This window comes from Manis javanica, chromosome 17 (assembly GCF_040802235.1).
Source record: "Manis javanica isolate MJ-LG chromosome 17, MJ_LKY, whole genome shotgun sequence".
In the NCBI taxonomy this organism is placed as follows: domain Eukaryota; kingdom Metazoa; phylum Chordata; class Mammalia; order Pholidota; family Manidae; genus Manis; species Manis javanica.
In genome coordinates, this window is record NC_133172.1 from 3242267 (window position 1) to 3265658 (window position 23392).

Below are 23392 nucleotides of genomic sequence, written 5' to 3' on the forward strand. Positions count from 1 at the left end.
CATGGCACCTTTAAGTGACATGGGGAAGCATGTATCTTTGGCTGCGGACCTGGGTCTTAAGAACTGTATTTGAGGTGCCTGAAACGGTCACTTCCACAGTGGTTCTGAAGTGGACTTTTATTGACGTCCCTTCTAACAAATCTAATCTCCTAGTCTGTCACATTGGTGATAGTGGGGGCACAATATGTCTGATCAACTGCCTTTCAGAAATACAGCCTGTATGTTGGGCAGAAGACTACATGAAATTCATTTTGAAAAAATAAATGTAACAGTTGCAACATACCAGGGACGGTCTGTTACACGATGACACAAGAGGCTTCACAGTGACTTTCTGTAATGGTTTCACATGGGAGCTTAGGGAGACATTTTTTAAGGTAAATCACAGTATCATTAGCCTGGGCATAAAATCAGAACAAGGGAAAATTCAGTCTAACCAGAGAAGTTTTAGCTGCTAATTAAAAGTACTTAAAGGGTTAGGGTTTGGTCAACTGAATTTATCCATTTGTAAATGTACAAATGGTCTTTCATTCGGGGATTTCTTCATTTTTTCTGGGTTATAATCGAAATGAGTAAAATTAAAACCAAAATATTATTTAATGATTTTTATCAGATAAGAGCTTTCTGTTAGTATAAACTCCTTTCTGGGAGACATACATTCTTCTAACCCTTAAGTAGGTCACTTAATCTTTTAGTGTTTGGAGACAAATGAATAAATTTCCCCTTGAATATCAAGCTACAGATTTCGTGTTCATACTTATGCACCCTGGCACTGACGTGTATTTCTGCATCTGTGGGACATGCCCAGCTGCTGGCCTCCTGGGCTGTTCCCAGACATCATCTCACGCTTCCCTTCAGCTCTCACAATATCCACTGGCCTCTCTCTTTCTGTTCCCCGTGGATCTTAATTTTCTAATTCCAGACTCTCTGCGTTGCATCGTAAAAGATGCCCTCTAAGCTGTATTCCAATTTCATACTATGATCTTCTCCCTGATGGAAGGATTCTTTTGAATGTATTATAAGAAAGTATTATATTTCTCTCTAAGATATTTTTCTAATTCATTTATAAAATTCTGTACTCTTCTGTAATATAAACCCTGATGTTGTTCCAAGAAGCCGATTCCCTCCTTCATTTTCAGACAGTTGAACATGCGTCAATTACAGTGAGTCGCATACACCCTCGGGGCCTCTGTCCTCTGTACACAGAGGCCGCACACGGGGCTGCAGACCCTCTTCCGCAGTACGAATCCCCATTATTGGAGTCACCCCTCCACGCCCTCCTTGGTGGACACTCCCCTCCCGCCCGCCCTGCAGGAGCTTCTCCGGCGCGCCCGGAGGGGCAGGGTGCAGGCGCGGGTAGTGGCAGCTGCCCGGGCCCTTGGCGCCCACTGTCCCCACGTAGCATCTGATCAGGGCTGTGCCCGCAGGGACGGCCCCAAGGGGACCTCACACTCACCCAGGGACGCGCGCTCCAGTCAGACTCCCCTGGACAGAACCTGCTCCCCCCCACACAAGGGCAGGGTCGGTACTGGGGTGGGGGTGGGGGCAGAGGGGTGCCAGCGCCCGTCCCAAACGTGGGTGGGGGGACATCGCCTCTCTTCACCCGGAGCACGGAACCTCCCTCCTGAGGAAACAGGCCCCCTCTCCTGTCCCCAGAAGGACACCTCCCCTCTGATGACCGAGGGCTGTGCCCGGCACCAGAGGCCACTCGGTCTGGCCACTCCCGCTGTGGTTCCCTCTCAATTTCAGTTCCCTTTTTTTGCATAACTGTGGCTGCGTATTTCAGAAATATTACAGAGACCATTTCTCGGCTTTACGAGCACATGGGGCTCTGGAGTGGGGACACCCATCTCCCACCTGCACTGTGGGGCCGACGCCACGACCTCTCCCGCTGAAGACGCCACACGCATCACCAGGCCTGCAGGTTCACAATGACTGACCGTCCTGGGCACCACTGACCCGCGGCCACCCCAGGAGCGGGGTCGGGACAGCACGCGGCCCAGGAGGAGCCTGAGGTTCAGAGACCAGGGGGTGACTCCCACGGGCACACTGGCAGTGGGCGGCGAAGAACACTTACCCAGGAATCAGCGCTGTCCTGACCAGCCCTAACCTTGCACTGCCCCCCAAAGCTGAGGCGGGACCATGTGGGGGGCAGAGCCCTGCCCCAGGAACAAGGGGCGTGAGGAGGCAGGAAGGACCCAGGAGGTGGGGGGGACGCCGTGCTCAGGAACAAGGGAAGCCCCTGAGGGGCAGGGGTGAGGAGCCCCAAGCCCAGCCCTGAGGCGGCCGGTTCCCTGCCCTGCTCCCCGCGTCCCCCCGGGGCTCATGGCCTCGGCGCCCCGGCCCTGAACGCGCAGTGACCTGGCAGACGTGGGTCTGCTGCCCTGGGCTCTGAGGGCAGCTGGACGGTGTGGCCCCTGAAGCACCCACAGGGCTGGGGGACCCCGTCCCGGGCGAGGCCCCGCGGGACATGCTGGTGGGAGGGCTGGGTGAGGGAGACCCCTGGGGAGGCCCTGGGAGGAGGGCCGTGGCTGGTCCCCCTCTCCTGAAGGGGCGTCTCGGGGAGGCATGGGGCTACTGGCTGCTCCGCAGGGACCCAGGGCCGGGCTCCGGGAGGCTGTTCCCCTTCCTGCGGGCCGTGGACACGTGGGCCCCGTGACACAGAGCCCTCCCCCCAGTGCCACACCCCGTGGTAGGCCTGTCCTACGGGCACCGTGGCCGCAGAGAGCAGCCGCCATGACGCCCACCCTCACGGCCCTGCTCTGCCTCGGTTAGCACTGGGGGCGCCCTGGTCAGGGGGGGACCCGCCCAGGGGGGGACCCGCGGGGGACCGCCCCCCAGCCCCGAATGTTCTGTCGGGAGACCCCGGGGCTCAGCAGCCTCAGGGGGAGGGGGGACCTGCTCAGGCTCCAGGGCAGGGACCTCACCAGACTCTCTCCCAGGGCTGAGTGTGGGCCCGAGGACCCGCGTGCAGGCCGGTGAGTCTGTTCCCAAGGGCCCAGGCCCCTCCTCCTCACGGGGACGAGGGCCACCCCCTGGGCAGCTGGGCATGGAGACCTGCAGGTCTGGGCTGAGGGGTGGGCGTCTGGGAGGTGTGGGGCTGAGCTGGGGACCCTGGGTTGGAGGGCTCGGGACCCAGCCTCTGGTTTCCTTCCAGGGACTCTCCCCAAACCCACCATCTGGGCTGAGCCAGGCTCTGTGGTCCCCCAGGGGAGCCCTGTGACCATCTGGTGTCAGGGCACCCTGGGGGCCCAGGAGTACCTTCTGGAGAAAGAGGGAAGCTTAGTAACCAGGAACATGCAGAGGCCACTGGGGCCCGGGGACAAGGCCACGTTCTCCATGCGAACCATGACAAAGCAGTGCACAGGGACGTACCGCTGTTCCTATTACAGCCCCCTTGGCTGGTCAGAGCGCAGTGACCCCATGGAGCTGGTGGCAACAGGTGAGACCCACTCAGGGCCCCAGCCCCAGGCTTTGCCCTCAGGAAGGGAGTCTGCTCTCGGGTGCCCCTCTCCCACCCCAACCCTGGGGTGAATGTGGGGACATGAGCCCCATTATCACGGCGGCCTCCCCTCTCCTAGGAGCCTACAGCAAACCCAGCCTCTCAGCTCTGCCCAGCCTTGTCGTGACCTCAGGAGGGAACGTCACCCTTCAGTGTCACTCATGGCAGGGATTCAAACAGTTCGTTCTGATGGAGGATGGAGAACACAAGCCCTCCAGGACCCTGGATGCACAGCGACTCCCTGGTGGGCAGCGCCAGGCCCTGTTCCCCGTGGGCCCCGTGACCTCCAGCCGCAGGTGGACGTTCAGATGCTACGGCTATTTCAGGAACAGCCCCCAGATGTGGTCGGAGCCCAGTGAACCCCTGGACCTCCTGGTCTCAGGTGAGGACCAGCCCTGCCCCGTCTGGGTTTGGAGGCAACAGACAGGTTAGGGGGCTCTACTCCCAGGAGAGCCCAGAGTAGGGGGTGGGCTGAGGGGAGCCCGGGGCTCCTGGGCCAGAGACACAGGGGGTGGGAGACAGTGAGACCCAGGTCGGGATGGGAGGGGGCTTGGGGGGCAGCCCCTACCATGCCCGCTGGTCTTTCCCCAGGTGTGTCCGGGAAGCCCTCCCTCCTGAGCCAGCAGGGCCCTGTCGTGACCCCTGGGCAGAACCTGACCCTCCAGTGTCACTCTGACGTCGGCCATGACAGGTTCGCTCTGACCCAGAATGGGGGACAAGGCCTCCCCCAGAGCCTCGTGCGGCAGCCCCAGGCCCACATCCCCCTGGGCCCTGTGAGACCCTCACACGGGGGCCGGTACAGGTGCTACGGGGGACACAGCCTCTCCTCCGAGTGGTCGGCCCCCAGCGACCCCCTGGATGTCCTGGTGGCAGGTGAGGAGCCGGCGGGTCAGTCGGGGGCCCAGACTCTGCACATGGCCTGCCGGGGGCGCCGGTGATGATATCCAGATATGGGGGTGTGGGGACCCCAGGGAGGGAGAGAGGCAGAGAGGCTGGGGGCTCCATCAGAACAGGGCAGCCTCACCCCTCACCCACCGTCCTCTCCCTAGGACAGCTCCCGGACAGACCCTCCCTCTCGGTGCAGCCGGGCCCCACGGTGGCCCCAGGGGAGAAGGTGACCCTGCTGTGCCAGTCGGGGAGCCCGAGGGACACTTTCCTTCTGTCCAAGGAGGGCGCAGCCCAGGCCCCCCTGCGTCTCAGATCAAAGAACAGGGCACAGCAGAGCCAGGCCGAATTCCCCATGAGCCCTGTGACCTCAGCCCACGGGGGCACCTACAGGTGCTACAGCGCAAACAGCAGCGCCCCCTACCTGCTGTCACAGCCCAGTGTCCCCCTGGAGCTCCGGGTGTCAGGTGAGGGGCCCCTGACCTGTCCTGTCTGAGCTCGGTCCTGTCTGAGGGGACACTGCTCAGGGTGGGGAGGCAGGGCAAGGGCCGGGGTTCAGCCAACAAGGTGGGCAGGACGGACTCTCGGCCCAGATGGAGACCCTGGGTCAGGCAGCCTGCTGATGGGGTCCCGGAGCCCGAAGCCGGGTCCCCCTGGGGGCAGGAGGGGGGCACAGGGAGCCAGTCCCGGGCCTCTCCCGCCCCCGCTCCCCGCCTGTAACGTGGGTGGTGGGCGGCCTGCGGGCAGAGATGGAGGGACACCCTGCCTGGCCCCCAGCGGGCGCCCCTGAACGGCCCTGTGCCCCGCCAAGGCCCAGGTCCGACGTGGCCGGTGCTGGTCCTCGTCGGTGTCTCCGCGGCCTGCGCCCTCCTGCTGGCTGTCCTGCTGCTGCTCCTGCTCCGCCGCCAGCGGCTACGCAGACGCAGGAAGCCGGGTGAGTGGGGACGGGGGAGCCGGGGCACAGGGGGGGCTCCCGGGATCCAGCGGGGGGGGGGGGTGGAACTAGGGAGGGAAAGGTCAGTTTAGGAAAAGACCTTCCGGAATCTCAAACCCCACAGTCTAGGCAGGAAACACTCCGTGTCAGCGCACGCTTGCAAATTTAAAGCACTTTTTCATCTTTTCAATCTCATCCAACACTGAAAAGACAGGCAGGGATGCGCCCCCACTTTCTGGTTTCCTCTGGGACCCACGTGGAGGGGCGTCCTGACCTCCAGCCCGGAAGAGGCTGACTCCCCCTCTTGTAGGTGCTGCGGGCGCTGAGCCCGAGGACAGAGGCCCGCGGCCCAGGTCAGTCTGTCCCCGCGGCCCCGGGACCCACCCCGTCCGCAGCCCCGGCCGCTAACGCCCCGTCTCCCCCTCAGCTCCGGCCCCGCTGATGACGCCCAGGAGACCCTCTGTGAGCAGAAGGGGGGCCCTGGGGACGGAGTGGGAGGGCTGGGGCCCCACACTGCGCGACTCCCACACCACCTCACCCCGGGTCAGGGCGGCCCCTGGGGAGCAGGGCGGGGCCTGCAGCCTCACAGTCGCAGGGACTCTGAGCAAGAGCCACCTCTCTGTGCCCACAGATGCCACCGTGACGGACGCACAGCCGGAGGGGGTGGAGCTGGACCCCCAGGTGAGGCCCCTGCTTCCCCGGGGCCCGCCCGCTGCCGCACTTCACCCAGTGGACACTCTGTCCTCGCGTCCCTCAGCTCGGCGCGCCCCACGGCTGGCCTCTTCCTCCTCGGGCACCTGGGTCGCGCTGCTGGGACCTCAGCCCTCCTGGTCGCTGTGCCCTCAGCCCTCCTGGCTCCCCGTCCTCTGTCTGACCGGCTGGCTATCAGACGCGCCCCAGGGTCCGGGAGGGCGCAGCTGCAAAGGAACCACCCCGAGGTCCCTGCGGCCCTGCGTTCCTCCCCGACAGGGCTGCACAGGCTCACCCTTCCCCCGCATCTCTAGGTGCAGCGGTGACCCCTGCCTCACCTGCCTCACCTTGAGGTGGGAGACATGTGGGGACGGGGATTAGGGTCCTGGGTGCTCTGCTGTGAAGGAAAAGGGAGCAAGAGGGGAGAGTGTGGGGGTGGGGCAGAGGGAGCAGCAGGTGCCAAGGTCCTGGGGCAGCGACCCGCTTTTTCAGGAAGGCGGAGTGTGGCTGCAGCCAAATGAGCAGGAGATCGTGCCGGGGTGGGAGTCAGAACCTTGGACAGCATCCCAATGGCGCTAGCCTAGGAAGCCCCTGAGGAGCCCATGGGGAGGGACCGGATCTGACTGGAAGTCCTGAGGCATCTCCCTGGCAGCCTGTGGAAAACTGGCTGAGGGAGGGTGAGCGGGACCCAGACCGACCTCCCCACTGTCTCTCCAGCAGAGCCCGCAGGACGAAGACGCCCCGGGGGGCACGTATGCCCAGGTGAGCCACTCCAGATCAAGACTCAGCAGGGGAGCAGCCACCTCTCAGGGGACGTTGCTGGACCCGGACAGTCAAGCAGAGGAGGACAGACGCATGGACAGTCAGGTGGGTCCCCTCCTCTCCGGGTCCCAGGCATCCCCACCCCAACCACATGCCTGCCCTGTCCCCCTCCCCCACTGCAGGCTGCTGCACCTGACGCCCCCCAGGAGGTGACCTACGCCCAGCTGAACCACCTGACCCTCAGACGGGCGACCCCGGCGCCCCCTTCCTCCCAGGCAGGGCAGCCCCCAGCAGAGCCCAGCGTGTATGCGGCTCTGGCCACCCGCTAGCCACGAGGGCCTGACCCGCACGCCAGGGGGAGACTGCCGGCACCCCAAACCTGCCCCCGTGGACACTACCTAACGACCCGGCGGCCTGGACTCCTCACGTGGACCCCCAGGAACTCCTGGGACCCTCTGGGAGCCCCTGATCCTGCAGCAAGGACAGCCGATACCCCTGTGTTTGGACGTCTCAGTAATCCCCGGGTGAAATGGGAAAACCACGCGGGAGTGAGAGAGGGTTTTACATTGAGTCAGAAGGGACGTGGACACGGCAGACCCATGAAATGGAAAGTTAGGAACTGCGGGTGAATGTATCAGGATATAGTAGGAATGTAGGAAAACAGTCAGCCACCAAAGGTACTGTATCAGGCGTGTGGGAAAAGCGTCATGTTCTTCCAAACGAAGGCGGAAGGAGGGGAATACTGCCGAGAGTGGCAGCGAACCTAGAGGAAAGTCAACACACCAGAGAACCTCGTTCTTGAAAACTTTAATCACATTTATCAATCCCAGCCGCATGGCCAAGGAAAAAGAGAGAGAAGGCCCCCACGCCCCTCATCAGGACAGCAGGGCAGGTGCCACAGACTGTGGGGAACAGACTGTTGTGAACCACTGCAGGCCAGCACGGGAGAGACTGCCGGGGAAATGGACAAAATCCTCAAAAATATAATTTACCAAAATGGTGGAGATAAAAATAAGTGGAAAAAAATAAAAAAAATAAAAAATAAAAAAAATAAATAAATAAATAAATGGAAAATACGTATCCCCTTATATATACATTGATGCTGGAATCAAAACTTGTCCCACAACTGAACTGTGGAATCTAAAAACATCACTGAGAGAAACAGAGTAGAGGGCGGTTCCCGGGACTGGGGTGGGCAGGAAATGGGGAGCTGCTGGCCTGGGGCACACGCTTCCTGTTGAAAGATAAATGCGTTCTGGGGATCTGATGGGCAGCTTAGCGATGATAGCTGATAATACTGTATCCTGTTCTTGAGTGATTCTAAGAAAACAGACCTTAAATGTACCCACCACAGAAAAGACATGGCAATTCGTGTAGGCACGGAGGTGTGAGCTGACAGTAAGACCGTGATCATGTTGCAATGTGTCCATGTGTCAGCTCAGGAGGCCACCCTAGCCACTTCCCCTAAACGCTTATGCACTTGTGAAACACACACACCCCAACCTTGCAAAACCTTTCCTGTGACTACAAAAAGAGGAAACACACCCAACACATTTTCTCAGTCAAGGAAAAAATTTACACCAAAACCGGACAAGGAAATTGTAAAATGGGGAAATCACAGGATGCCTTCTCACATGGACTTAGGCGTAAATCCCTAAACAAAACATCTCAAACAAGATTCGGTGATGTATGAAAAGGACACCTCATGGCCACCGGGGTCTCTTAAGTTTTTCAAAATCAACCCATATAAACCAACACATTAGCAGAATAAGTAAAAAATGATCATCTCCACAGATGTGGACAAAGCCTTGATAAAATGCACCAATAATTCATGATGAAAATAAAAATTCATCAGAAACAATAGGGAAATTTTCTGTTACCTATAGAGGTACATGTAGCCATGGACACTAGACGTCATTTGTAAAGGTGGGACCTTGGGCTCCTTCCCTCTATGACTGAGAATATCCAAATGTTTCCTATGATCAGTTCTGTTAGCTTGGTACCATGTTAGCATGATTAAATAAGAAAATACAATTTATTTTATTAAATATTACATAAATTATTGCATTAAAGCAAAACAAAGTGAAAGCACTGAAACGGATAAGAATATTATTGTATTATGCAGAGATGACACAGTCATGTGCACAGGAAACCCACAATAATAAAAATATGTATTACAAATGAAAAGGGAGTTTTGCAGTATCTCTGGGTACGTGGTCAATATACAGAAACCCATTGCATTTTAGATTTCCGATTCTGGACCAAGACGGAGTACACGAATGTCTCCCTATTCCTTGACTTGATACCAGTGAGACTGATTTTGGACTTCTGAGCCCTAGGATTGTACAATAATATGTCTGTGTTGTTTTAAGCCATGAAGTCTGTGGGGATTTGTGACAGCAGCAATTGGAATCTAATACCACCATTTACATTTTCTTTGGATTAATGTTTGTATAGTATGTTTCTCATCCTTCTATTTTTTTGATGTGGCTAAATATGCATACCATAAACTTCACGTTTTTAGCCATTGTTCAAGTGTACAATTCAGTGACATAAGTACATTTGCCTGTTGTTGGGCAATCGTGGTCACTGTCTGTCTCCAGGACATGTTCATTATCTGAAACAGAAACTCTCCACCCATTTAACAGCAGGGCCCCTGGTCCTCTGCCACCAGGCCCCGGGCCTCTCGGCTCTAATTCCCGTCCCAGCAATTTGCCTGTTCTGGGAAGTTCATGGAAGTGGGGTCACACACTCCCTGGCCTTTTTCACTTAGCATAATATTCTCTAGATTCATCCACAGTGTTCGTTCTTTACTTCACTAGTTACATCACTATATATATTATACATATATAAATATTATATATATATATGTGTGTGTGTTGCAATTAGCTGGGCAGCAAGAAGGTTTTATTTAAGGCAAAGTACACACTTGAGGAACGGGGAGCGCAGGCAGCCTCAGAGGAGAGGTGCCACATCGCTACATTTGAAGTCAATTTCTTAGATCTGCATATAGTAAGGTCTTGTTTGTAGTTGCTTTTTCTTAAACCCATCTTGTAATCTTTGTCTTTTAATTACTGTGTTTAGACCATTTATTTGTAGTGTAGTCACTGATAAGGTTGTATTTAGGTTTATCATTTTTTTTTCCTATTGGTCCTCTCCATTGTTTGTTTTTCTATTTTCCCTTTCCTACCTTTAAAAATATTTTTAGTATTCTAATTTCCCTATTGGTGCTTTAAGTATAACTCTATGAACGCTGTTTAGGTGGCTGCTGTAGATATTATCATATACTTACCTGACTATACACAGCCAAGTTCAAGTTAGTATTTTACCTCTTCAAGTGAAATGTAGACGCCTTACAAACCTATAGGTCCCTTTAGCCTCTTGCCTCCATGTAGCAGTTGTTGTATGTATTATAGCTACATACATGTCCAGGGCTGTGTCAGGGCTCCTGGGACCATGTGCAGGTGGGTGCGTCCTCTCCGGGCCTCCTGCTTCACAACCCCTGGGCAGCTGGGAGCACAGAGGGTCTGGGCTGATGGGGCCCTCCTGGGGACCTTGGAGTGACAGCCGGGGATGGGGGAAGGGCACCCCTGGACTCCAGGTCTGATTCTTTTCCAGGGGCCCTCCCCAAACCCTCCATGTGGGCTGACCCAGGCCCCGTGGTCACCAAGGGGTCCTGTGACCATCTGCTGTTAGGGGTCTCTGCAGGCTGCTGTCTAATGTCTGTATGAAGAGATATTCCTTCTGCCTTTGGATACAAAGGCCCTAAAGGACTCAAGGGATAAGACCAGTTACTCCACCAAATGCACAAGCTTGCACGTGCCAGGGCTGCATCACAGTGTGGGTCAAAGCTTGAAGGGCTGGTCAGACTGGAGTGCTACCCTGTTAGGTGTGGAGGGCCGATGTGATGTCACACCAGAAGTGACATCACCAGATCCAGGCACCAGGGAGTGATAGCGCCGGAAGTTAGATCACCGGGAATGGAAATGACATCATTATGAGCTTTTGTATATAAGTGGTGTTCAGAAAATAAACAGTGTCACTTGTCCACCATCCGTGGGCAATGAACCTCCTGATCCCAGCTTTGGTTTCTGTGTCTTTTTTGTATCTTTTTCTGTATTTTCCTCAAGCTCCTTATCCACTCCACTCAGGTTCAGCTGGTTTGTGGTCTCTGCAGTTAGGGGTCTGTGCAGGCTGCTGTCCATCATCTGTATAAAGAGGCAGTCCCTGGATCCTGAACCCTGGTGGCCCAGCAGGAGTCCAGGGACAAGGCCAGTTTCTCCGCTGGAACCACGAGCTCACACTGCGCAGGACGGTACCAGTGTGGATTTCAGGGGGAGCAGCAGCTCAGAGCACAGTGACACCCTGACCCTGGTGGTGACAGGCGAGAGGAGGAGCTGGGACCCCTCCCAGGGGAAGGATCCATGTGGCCTCAGGGCACCTCACCCCTCACAGTCCACACCTGGGGCGTGGGGGGCAATGGTCCCTCCTTAACCGGGCTCCCTGTCTCCCTCAGGACAGTACCGCCCACCTCTTCTTGCTGTGTTTTATCAGTAACCCTAGTAGACAACAAAATGAATGAGTGATCGGAGTTTATGCTAATTGTGGGGAAGATTGCCTGGTGTGTTGCAGATATTCCATCCTGTATTCTTAAAAAGGATAGTTTGCTAGTTAGAAGAACAGAAAGTGGCTTGGAAATACGTCATACGGAGTCAGAGACAACAGTTGCTGGCTGAGGTGCCAGCCTCTCACCTCTTCCTGCCCTGACTCTCAGGACAAACTGAAGCCCCAGATGTTCATCTTTGCCCACTAATTAAATGCAGAATAATCCAGCAGGGATGCCCACCTCATGACAGACTGGCATTACTGGTTGTATGTATGCCGGAACACGGGCTATGTTCTCATAGACTCGTTTGTCAGCGCCTAAGGCTGCTTGTTACTGGTAAACAAGACATTTCTATCTAAAACTAATACTTAGTTGCATACAGTTTAGTGAGGTGGGTTTGAATTAGGGTGCAGAAACTGAGTACCGACCAAAGGTGCTCCCAATCTGATACCGCATTGGCATTGAGGTTCCCTCAGATCGGGACCACCATCTACCTGTTGGGTCACACCTGAGCCTAATCAGACAGGAGGCACCCACAGGTGAGCAGCTGAGGCCCTGAACAGACGCTCTGCCCGACATCACAGGATGTGTAGGGACGAATGGGACATGGGCTCCTGTGAGTTCCTGAGCCCCTCGTGTCTTGGGAATCTGAATGGAATGTAGGTCAGCAGTATGGATTTGGGGGTATTTCAGAGATAGGGTTCACCTGCTGTCTCTGATTTTGGTTGTCAAAAATCATTGTTCTGTGAGACCTGATGGCTGGCACCCCCAGGCCATCCTGATGACATCTCTGTGTGTCTGCTTTCTTGATTCAGGCTTTCTCCCAGCTTTGATATGATGACATTTCATCATACCTTTTTATTAATATTTCATAAAGGTAAACAAATACTCCATGTGTTTGTTTTTACTTATTTATACAGTTTTGTTGTTCTTTCACAATATCTTCTTATTATTGACTGCTAATTAAATATAATAGGTAGTGACTAGATGAGTAGTGTTTATGAGTGCTATATGGTTGAAATTAAATATTAAGATGGTAAAGTATTTTATAAAAACATTTGTGTCTTACATTCACCTTTGTTGAATATTTATATAGCTTCCAGTCCATTTTATTAAATAACAATAACGCATCCTCTATTGAAATAAAATATTCTTTAATGACTTTGTTTTATTTGAGATTTTATTCATACCATGATTCTGTTTTTCCTGAGGGATGTACTATGATCTAGTCCTTGTATGGGCCAATTAAACTTGCAATGTTTTAAATAAAAGAATAATTTTGCATTATTACAACCATTTTGTTGAAGTATTAGTTCATTATACATTAAGATACACCAGTTTATATTAGCTTTCTTGTCAAATTTCCAGACCACTTTTGGTTTGATTGAGATTTATTTGTTTTGTATAGTTACATCAACTCATTTGGAGGTCATGCATTGTATTTAGAATTCTTGGTAGTTATAGCCATTGTTAATATTGGTATTAACATTTATACTTTAGAACAATTTTTAAATTTCCTCTTTCTTTAGATAAAAAGATTTCCCATAAGCTAAGCTCTTAGTACTTACCTACCTTCAAAACCTCCCTCCCCGCTCTTAGACAGACACAAATATTTTGATTCAGCTTTCTTAAATATAAGTGTACATGTGCATGTATATACAAACATAGTTCCAATGTTAGTTGTTTTGCCATTTTTTCTCATTTTTGCATCTCACTTTATTTAGCATAGATTGCTTTTAACTTATTACACATTTCACTTTTGTGTTTAGTGAGTATTTAAAGAGGAAAATGTCTAAGAACTTGCATATTTCAAATGCCTTACTTTCGCTCTCCATTTCTATTTAGATACTTGAAAGCATTGTTTAATTTCAAGTAAAAGACATGCTACAATGACCAGGAGGGCAAATCAATGTGCCGGCGGGGCTCCAACCCCAAAGCCCTCACCTCCAGAGGAGGAGCCCGACGCGTGGGCTCAGTGTGGGAGACACGAGTCCCAAGAGATCAGATGTGCCACCGACATGTCCTTGTACCACGATTTCTCCCCTAATGACGATCCACCTTTGCCATTTATAAATATCGGGGTGTGTTTAGATTGCTTCACTCACAATGAATTCCTGGAATTTTGTGTTCCCATATTTTTAGGTATTTTTCTTCTGTTTGAAAATCAGATCCCATTAATTTCCTTCACTTTGCCATGAAATATCGGGACTCAGATTTCATGTTCATACTTATGCACAGTGGCACCTACGTGTATTTCTGCATTTATGGGAAATGCCCAGCCACTGGCCCCTGGGCTGTTCCCGCATGTCCTCTCACACCTTCCTTCCGACTCTCACAATATCTACTGGCCTCTCTTGTTCCATTCCCCATGGATCTTAATTTTCTAATTTCAGACTCTCCACGTTGCATCGCAAAAGATGCCCTTAACACTTTATTCCAATTTCATACTATGATCTTCAGCTGTATCTTCTCCTTGATGGAAAGATTACTTTAAATGTGTTAAATGGAAGCATTATATTTTTCTCTAAGATTGTTTCTAATTCATTTATAAAATTCTGTACTCTTCTGTAATATAAACCCTGATGTTGTTCCAAGAAGCCGATTCCCTCCTTCATGTTCAGACAGTTGAACATGCGTCAATTACGGTGAGTCGCATACGCCCTCGGGGCCTCTGTCCTCCGTACGCAGAGGCCGTGCACGGGGCTGCAGACCCTCTTCCGCAGCAGGACTCCCCATTCTTGGGGTCACCCCTCCGCATCCACCTGGGAGGACACCCCCCCCACGCGCTGCAGGGTCTTCTCCAGGGCACCCCGAGGGGCAGGGCGCAGGCGCGGGTGGTAGCAGCGGCCCCGGCCCTTGGCGCCCACTCTCCCCACGTAGCATCTGACCAGGGCTGTGCCCGCAGGGACGGCCCCAAGGGGACCTCACACTCACCCGGGGTCACGCGCTCCCGTCAGACTCCCCTGGACAGACCCTGCTTCCCCTCCACGCGGGGGCGGGGTCAGTGCTGGGGCAGGGGTGGGGACAGAGGGGTGCCAGCGCCGTCCCAAACCAGGGTGGGGGGACATCCCCTCTATTCACCAGGAGCCCGGAGCCTCCCTCCTGAGGAAACGGGCCCCCTCTCCTGTCCCCAGAAGGACACCTCCCCTCTGATGACCCCGGGCTGCGCCCAGCACCAGAGGCCACTCAGTCTGGCCTCTCCCGCTGTGGTTCCCTCTCAATTTCAGGACTTTAGTTTCCCCTTTTTGCATAACTGTGGCTGCATATTTCAGAAATACTACAGAGACCATTTCTCGGCTTTAGAGGTGTTGCTTACACGTGGGCCCCGTGACACAGAGCCCTCCCCCCAGTGCCACGCCCTGTGGTCGGCCTGTCCTCTGGGCACCGTGGCCACAGGGAGCAGCCGCCATGACGCCCACCTTCACTGCCCTGCTCTGCCTCGGTGAGCGCTGGGGGCGCGCTGGTCAGGGGGGAACCCGCCCCCCAGCCCCGAATGTTCTGTCGGGAGACCCCGGGGCTCAGCAGCCTCAGGGGTAGGGGGGCTGTGCTCAGGCTCCAGGGCAGGGACCTTACCGGACTCTCTCCCAGGGCTGAGTGTGGGCCCGAGGATCCGCGTGCAGGCCGGTGAGTCTGTCCCCAGGGGCCCAGGCCCCTGCTCCTCACGGGGACGAGGCCCCTCCACCCCCCTGGGCAGCTGGGGATGGAGACCTGCAGGTCTGGGCTGAGGGGTGGGGCGTCAGGGAGGTTTGGGGCTGAGCTGGGGACCCGGGGTGGGAGGGCTTGGGACCCAGCCTCTGGTTTCCTTTCAGGGATCCCCCCCAAACCCACCATCTGGGCTGAGCCAGGCTCTGTGGTGCCCCAGGGGAGCCCCGTAACCATCTGGTGTCAGGGCACCCTGGGGGCCCAGGAGTACCATCTGGAGAAAGAGGGAAGCTTAGTAACCTGGGACACACAGAAACCACTGGAGCCCAGCGCCAAGGCCACGTTCTCCATCCAAACCATGACAAGGCAGCGCACAGGGATGTATCGCTGTTCCTATGACAGCCCCACTGGCCGGTCAGAGCGCAGTGACCCCCTGGAGCTGGTGGTGACAGGTGAGACCCACTCAGGGCCCCAGCCCCAGGCTCTGCCCTCAGGAAGGGGGTCTGCTCTTGGGTCAGCCCAGCCCTGGGGGTATGTGGGGACATGAGCCCCATTCATCACGGTGGCCTCCCCTCTCCTAGGAACCTACAGCAAACCCAGCCTCTCAGCTCTGCCCAGCCCTGTCGTGACCTCAGGAGGGAACGTTACCCTTCAGTGTCACTCATGGCAGGGATTCAAACAGTTCGTTCTGATGGAGGATGGAGAACACAAGCCCTCCAGGACCCTGGATGCACAGCGACTCTCTGGTGGGCAGCGCCAGGCCCTGTTCCCCGTGGGCCCGGTGACCCCCAGCCTCAGATGGACGTTCAGATGCTACGGGTATTTCAGGAACAGCCCTCAGGCGTGGTCAGAGCCCAGTGACCCCCTGAATCTCCTGGTCTCAGGTGAGGACCAGCCCTGCCCCCTCTGGGTTTGGAGGCACCAGACAAGTTAGGAGGCTCTGCTCCCAGGGGAGCCCAGAGTAGGGGGCGGGCTGAGGGGAGCCCAGGGTTCCTGGGCCAGAGACAGGGAGTTGGAGACAGTGAGACCCGGGTCGGGACGGGAGGGGGCTTGGGGAGCAGCCCCCACCATGCCCGCTGATCTTTCCCCAGGTGTGTCCGGGAAGCCCTCCCTCCTGAGCCAGCAGGGCCCTGTCGTGACCCCTGGGCAGAACCTGACCCTCTGGTGTCACTCTGACGTCGGCCATGACAGGTTCGTTCTGACCCAGGATGGGGGACGAGGCCTCCCCCAGAGCCTTGTGCGGCAGCCCCAGGCCCACATCCCCCTGGGCCCTGTGAGACCCTCACACGGGGGCCGGTACAGGTGCTATGGGGGACACAGCCTCTCCTCCGAGTGGTCGGCCCCCAGCGACCCCCTGGACGTCCTGGTGGCAGGTGAGGAGCCGGCAGGTCAGTCAGGGGCCCAGACTCTGCACAGGGCCTGCCGGGGGCCCCGGTGGGTGGTGATGTCCAGATATGGGGGTGTGGGGACCTCAGGGAGGGAGAGAGGCAGAGAGGCTGGGGGCTCCATCAGAACAGGGCGGCGGCACCCCTCACCCACCGTCCTCTCCCTAGGACAGCTCCTGGAAAGACCCTCCCTCTCGGTGCAGCCGGGCCCCACGGTGGCCTCAGGGGAGAAGGTGACCCTGCTGTGCCAATCGGGGAACTCGAGGGACACTTTCCTTCTGTCCAAGGAGGGCGCAGCCCAGCCCCCTCTGCGTCTCAGATCAAAGAACGGGGCACAGCAGAGCCAGGCCGAATTCCCCATGAGCCCTGTGACCTCAGCCCACGGGGGTACCTACAGGTGCTACAGCTCAAACAGCAGTGTCCCCTACTTGCTGTCACACCCCAGTGACCCCCTGGAGCTCCGGGTCTCAGGTGAGGACCCCTGACCTGTCCTGTCTGAGCTGGGTCAGCTCTGGTCCCCATCCTCAGGAGGGCCTGGGACAGGAATGAATGAGGGGTGCAGGGGGTCCTCAGAGGAAGCCTAGCCCAGGAGGGATGGAAGAGAGGCATCCCCCTCGGTCCCTGTCCCACAGTGTCAGCACAGATGGGGTGGAGACAGGTGGAGGGAGGTGGGGGTGACCCAGGAGGTCGTGAGCAGACACAATGGGAAGTCAGGGGGCCCTGCTCACCCCTTAGTGTCCAGATCAGAAGGGGAGGCTTTGGGTGTGCAGCCCAACCTGACACCGTCCTACAGAGAAGCAGCCGTGGGTCCCTCCCTGCAGGGTGCCCTCTGCGCCCCTGGGGCTCCCAGCTCAGGGCTCCCCTGACACCGAGGAGGGCGGAACCAGCTCACTGGGTGACTAGAGGGTTAGAGCAGACGTCCACGTGCAATCATGTCCACTTTGTGCTTGTGTGTGCGTCTCCATCTGTGCCGTGACGTCATCTGAGAACTTCCAAAGGAGCTTGCATTTGTAAATTTGCAAACTGAAATTCTAAGAACCCATGATTTAAAAATAGGTGATTCTATCCCTATTTTCCCTGGGACAAGGTGAAATTCATTATTCATTATGGAGAATAGCTTCTTGTTAATATCAAGTCCCGTCAGGTAGATTTTTATAGGCGGGTTACATGTAAACTGAGAGGCACTTGAATTTTGTTCATAAAAATAGTGGGATTCACAACCTATTTTAAGAGTTGTTCAACTGCTTAATAGCTTATTAAATAAGTTCTTTGAATTGTTTATATTTTCTAATAACAGTTAAGTATGCCCAAAAAGCACTTGGTCTGGCCACATTAATTTTATGTGCTATTGACTGACTACAGAGTCTCCCTCTTTTCAAATTTTTCAACTGCTCTCTTCTGGTAGAATGTTAAATATTATAATAACCACAGTAAAATAACCAAGGAAATGGAAATTTCACTTCCTCATTTCCAAATTGTATATTTTTCTTGCTTCATATACCATATGATATGAGGACAAAGTAAAATGCTCTGAAGCTTCATTTCAGGAAAGCACCTTAACTAACACTCCAAATCATTTTAAAGCAAAACCATTCAAAATCTGTATTTTACATCTCAAGCACTATGGACCTAGCCGTTTGTCCTGTTTCATCGGGGTTTTACTGCTAACGCTCTCTTTTCCTGGCAAATGTGCATCTCCTGAACCACTGTCTTTTCGCCTTGAAGTCTAACATGCGAGACTCATGACAAAGGCTTCTTTTCAAATACGTGGTGTTGACCCAAGTGAATGACATTAATCATTCATCACATGTTCTGATTGGTATAACCTAAGATTCATTTAGACATTTTGCATAGATCTTCATAATTAAGATCACTCTGTAATTTGTTTCACTTTTTTTTTTGACATTTTGATTTTTATATCAAAACTAAGTAACAGATTTACATGACTCCCTAATCTTTGTGCTCAGTCAACAGTATAATTCCACTGATTTTCTCTGTTCCTTAAGGTTTTAAAACCAGGACCGTGGGCCTCCTGGGTCCTGGACCTTTAATATAGTGGGGGGAGAGGTTGTCTTTTAAGGTAGAATTACAATGGTGGGCCATCACTGCCTGATCGCCATCAGCCTTTGTAGAGTTTGTCCAAAAAGAGGAAGTGAGGATGGAGCCCCCATGCCCTCTGCGTAGTCCCCCGACCTTCTCCGATTTGCCAAGGCCCGAGTCTCGGGCCCCTTCTCCCCCGCCCCCACGACCCCACAAGCACACTCTGCCTGGTGGAGAACAGGTGAGACCCTGTCTGTCTCTGTCTCTGCCTCGCTCTCTCTATAAATAGGTATACATACATAAATAATTGTGTGTATATACTTATTCATATATCCACTATTATGTAAATATGCAGTTATATATATTTATGCATCTATATCTATGATCATGTAACATGTACACATATAATATACCTGCAAATACTCATCCACATGCTCCTCATGGGGTGTTTTCCCATGTTTGTTTTTGGGCTCCCCACCTAGACCCACACTGCAGAAAAATAATAGTGTTCTTATGCCCAGAGACTAAACATCAGCTTTAGGAAATAGGTGAGTGTGTGTTTAGGTCTATCTGACTATCTGCCTACCATGCTATGTGTTCTTAACTAGATGAAAAATGAATTAGTGAGAGAATAAATGGATGAAAATCAAGACTTCAATGCACACCCAGAACAGGGAGGAAACTGGGGGTGAGGTGAAGTAGGGGACGCAGCCAGACCCTCACCCTCTGGGCTCCTGACACGCAGGAGCCCCCTGAGATGGACCCTCACCCACAGATCTGGGTCCTGAGCTAATGAGTAAGTGGGACTCTCAAGCACTTGGGGTCTGTGTCCCAGCTGAACAGCCAGGACACAATTGCTTCCGGATGGAGAGGCTTTTCCCTCCAGGCCTGGGGTTTGGGGTCCCAGCTGAACTCGGCTCCAAGTGACTCGGAAGCAAGGTCTGATTCAAAGAAAACAAGGAACCTGGAAGGATGCAATGAGGAGACCAGTGGGGACCCAGAGGACAGGCTGGACTGGGTCTCCAACTACTCACCTGTCTGCTCCTTTTTTCCCCTCGGGAGCAGCTGATCCCATCAGCCCATCACAGAACCAGTCAGACCCCAAGAGAGGTGAGTAGGAGAAATGCTCAGTTTGGGGCTGGGCTGAGGTGGGTTCCCTGGGCGCACATCCAGGATCCTGGGTCACTGTGGTCGGCGCTGACCTCTGTGACCTCTTTGCCCACAATTTCCAGCCCCTCACACCCAGGACTATACGGTGGGGAATCTTGTCCGGATGGGCGTGGCTGGTGTGGTCTTGGTGGTCCTCGGGGTGCTGCTCTTCCAGGCTGGACACGGCCCAGGAAGACCCTAGAAGGTAAACACAGAGGGAACACGCCCACCGGTCAGAGGGGCAGAGCCTGGGAAGTGAGCCTGATGACAGCTGGAGGTCCTGAAAGAAAATGCAGACCATCAGCTGGGGACGCTCTGCTGAGCACACCGAGGCGGGGACCACGGCTGGGTGCAGGACGGTGCCTGGGGTGCTCCCTGCCCAGCTCCGCCTCCCTTAGATGTGGTCCTGCTCTTCCCGCCACGGCCGACTTCCTGGGACAGGCTCCCCGCCCTGTCCCAACCTGTCACATGAGGGTGCATCCCACGTGGCCGGGGGTCCGCACACCTGAAACCTCACGCTCTCATCCTTTCCTGCAACAGGAGCTTCTTTGTTGCTACACCACATCACCAGGTGGACGTTGTTGAGGCTCCACCTCTTCAGCTCACAGAACTTAACCTGGTGTCAGTCACTGAAAAAACGGGCAACATCAGATGCAAGCTGGGAAAGATAAATCCAGAATGACACTCGCCAGCCTCTCTGGATCCCCAAATCCCTTCTCTCTTCATCAGCTGCCATCTGTGTCCTTTGTCCAGAAATGGCATCTCTTGGAAGCAACACACTGCTGTTGGAAGGCACAGCCTGGCAGTGTGCTGCCCTGAGGAAATACTGCTCAGCAGGCTCTGATTTGGGGCAGCTTCCAGTTTCTGTGGTGTGAGTCCTCCCTTCACGGCCAACCTGAAGGCGCTGATGAGACCCACTTAATGCAGAACTGGAGGAGATGGGAGGGACCTCCTCACACCGAGTAAGACCCCAAAGCAAAAATCAACTACATCAGAGTAAAAGGCTTCTGCACAACAAAGGAAATCATCCACTAAATGAAAAGGGAACCTAGAGAATGGGAGAAAATAGCTGCAAGTCATATGTCTGATAAAGGGTTAATATCCACTATATTACAATTCTAAAAAATGATAAATCATAAAAACAAAAAGAAACCACTTTAAGCTTTAATTAAAAAGTAGGAAGTGGGCCTTAAAAATGCATTAATACCCCAAATATAAAAAAACTCACACACGTCAATAGCAAAAAAAAATCTGATCTGAGTTTTTTCCAGAGATGACTTTCAGATGGCCAGCAGACACATGAAAAGATGTTCAATATCATTACTCATCAGGAAAATGTGATTCAAAACCACAATGAGACATCACCTCACACCTGTTAAAAAGACAAGAAATGACAAGTGTTGGTGAGAAAGGGGAACCTTGTGTGCTGTTGGGGGGAATGTTAATTGGTGCAGCCACTATGGAAAACGGTATGGGTGTTCCCCAAACTAGAAAAATAGAACTATATTATGATCTAGCAAATCTACCTCTGGGTATTTATCCAAAGAAAACAAAAACACTGACCTTTGTTCACTGGAGCATTATTTACAATAGCCATGATATGGAAACAGCCTAAGTGTCCATGAGATGAGTGAGAATGAAGATGTGGTGTATATATGCAATGGAATATCATCATTCGCTCATAAAAAAGAATAAAATTTTGCCATGTGCAACAACATGGATGGACCTTGAGGACATTACACTCAGTGAAATAAGTCAGACAGGGACAAAGACTGTATGATCTCACTTTTATAGGAAATGTTAAAAAAAACAAGCTTGTAGATACAGAGAAAAAAATAGTGGTTGCCAGAAACAGGGGGTTGGGAAAAATGGGTGAAGGGATGCAAAAGGTACAAACATTCAACTGAAAAATATATAAGACATTAAGACATGGAGATGTAATATTCATTATGGATTCTATAGTTGATAATATTGTATTGAATATTTGAAAGTTGCTAAGAGAATAAATTTTCAAAGAGTTCTTATCACAAGAAAAAATGGCTAACTCTGTATGATGACCAGTGTTAACTCGGCTTTTGCAATAATCGTTTTGCAATATAATATGTACAAGTATGAAATCATTATGTTGTGTCTCTGAATTAATATAATGTTGTATCAATTATACCTCAATGCTTTAAAAATTCTTTCATAAAAGGTTTCCAGTGGAAGTTTAGTATTTCCAAGACTGATGAACATCACTAACCTGATATTGCAAAGTAAATTAAATTTTTAATCACAGAATCCAGAAGTCAAGGCAGCTCATCTAGTTTGAGGAAAGATTGCTAACCAAGGCCTGACACAGCCTTTACCAGAAATGCGTATATGCATCTACAAGGTTTTCCTCAGGACCATGGATAGCCACCGTCCCCCCCCCACCCCAACAGACCCCACGCCATCCGCCCAACCCCCAACTAACTCTCATTTGGTATGGGAATGCCAAGGGTGAGGGTGGATTCAGCACTGGGTCGTGGACAGCTCCATCTCATGTATTCCTAGTAAGTACCTTCTCTCCACTGGCCCTTGAATTTTATATGAAAAAAGGTGTGTAGATATGAGTATATGATTTACTTGTGCTCTATGTAGAACATTTTATACATATGTATTTTCTTATATGTTCACATGGGCTACAACTATATTTGAAGCATATATAGACTTTTTTCCTCTAGTGGTGTGTTCAGCACCAAGAACACATTTCATAGGAGAACATACTATCTTATTAGAAAAGAGGTAATAGGAATTTAGAGTCCATCTGGGGTCTGAGGACAGAGACTCTTGGAAATAGGGTAGTAATCAAGCTGAAGACATTATGAACATGGACTAACCTTGTCCAAGAGCTGAGATTTCCCCTTGCCCTCACTCATTTTCACCAGAGAAATGTATGCACAAATGGCTTGTGCTGAATCTTTGTTAAATTCTCCCAAACACATCAAGAGGGTTGGTCATAACCTAAAAATGTTAAATATTCCTCTGCCAAAAGCAGTGTCCTCTTAGAAGGATGTATACTCTCTGGAGAAGGATGGGATATCTGGTGAATGACCAGAGAGACAAGAATGTCCAAATAATCCCAAGACAAGATAAAGTCAGCCACTGAATCCCTGCTTTTTACAGTAAGTATCTTCCTAGTCAGAGACATTTTCAAAAACTTCACCAAGGATGAAACATCACAAGATTATGCTTTAACTATTAACAAGCTGATTGTAAAATCTATACGGAAATGAGAAAGGCGTTTAAGAGCCAAAAAGTTCCGAAGGAATTGTGTAACAGAAAGCCTCACACTATCCAGTTTCCAGCATTACTGTGAAGCTACCGTAAGAAGGGTAGGACGGTATTAGAATAAGCACAGACACACAGGCAACTAGAGCAAAATAGGGATGAAGAAATAGATCCACACCAGTAGAGTCAATGGATTTTTACGATGGTTCCAAGACGAATCAATGGAGAAAGGATGTTCTTCCCATCAAATGTTGCTGGAGCAATGGGCTATGCCACCGGGGCTGTTGGGGTGTGTCCATCTCTACCAGATGCTGTAATCGGCGTTGCACAGTGGCCACACCACGTGCAGTCCCATCAGCAGTGTGTGAGGGGCCTGGTAGGGCCACAGCCACGTCAGCCCTGGGTTTTCTGCTGTTGCACCTGAGCCTCCCTGTGCATGTACTGGTACCACATGGGACTGAATGTCCATGTTCCTGATGAATCATGGTGCAGCAACTTTTCAAAATACTGCTGTACACTGGATTTCAAGTTTTGGAAGTGCTTGTCAA

General features: G+C 52.5%; 1 protein-coding gene across 1 annotated transcript; it reads left to right on the top strand.

Annotated features, from left to right (window-relative positions):
• The first annotated feature begins 1324 nt into the window (after positions 1-1324).
• LOC108388398 (leukocyte immunoglobulin-like receptor subfamily B member 3) lies at positions 1325-21755 on the top strand. The gene is made up of 20 exons (XM_073226348.1): positions 1325-2767; positions 2940-2975; positions 3155-3439; positions 3579-3881; positions 4091-4372; positions 4549-4851; positions 5196-5318; positions 5629-5671; positions 5746-5780; positions 5950-5999; positions 6726-6875; positions 6953-7098; positions 14727-14740; positions 14824-15000; positions 15186-15470; positions 15600-15902; positions 16110-16391; positions 16572-16874; positions 19509-19553; positions 19676-21755. The coding sequence occupies exons 1-20, from the start codon at positions 2566-2568 to the stop codon at positions 19792-19794; spliced, it is 3486 nt and encodes a 1161-aa protein (XP_073082449.1). The 5' UTR covers positions 1325-2565; the 3' UTR covers positions 19795-21755.
• The last annotated feature ends 1637 nt before the right edge of the window (positions 21756-23392 follow it).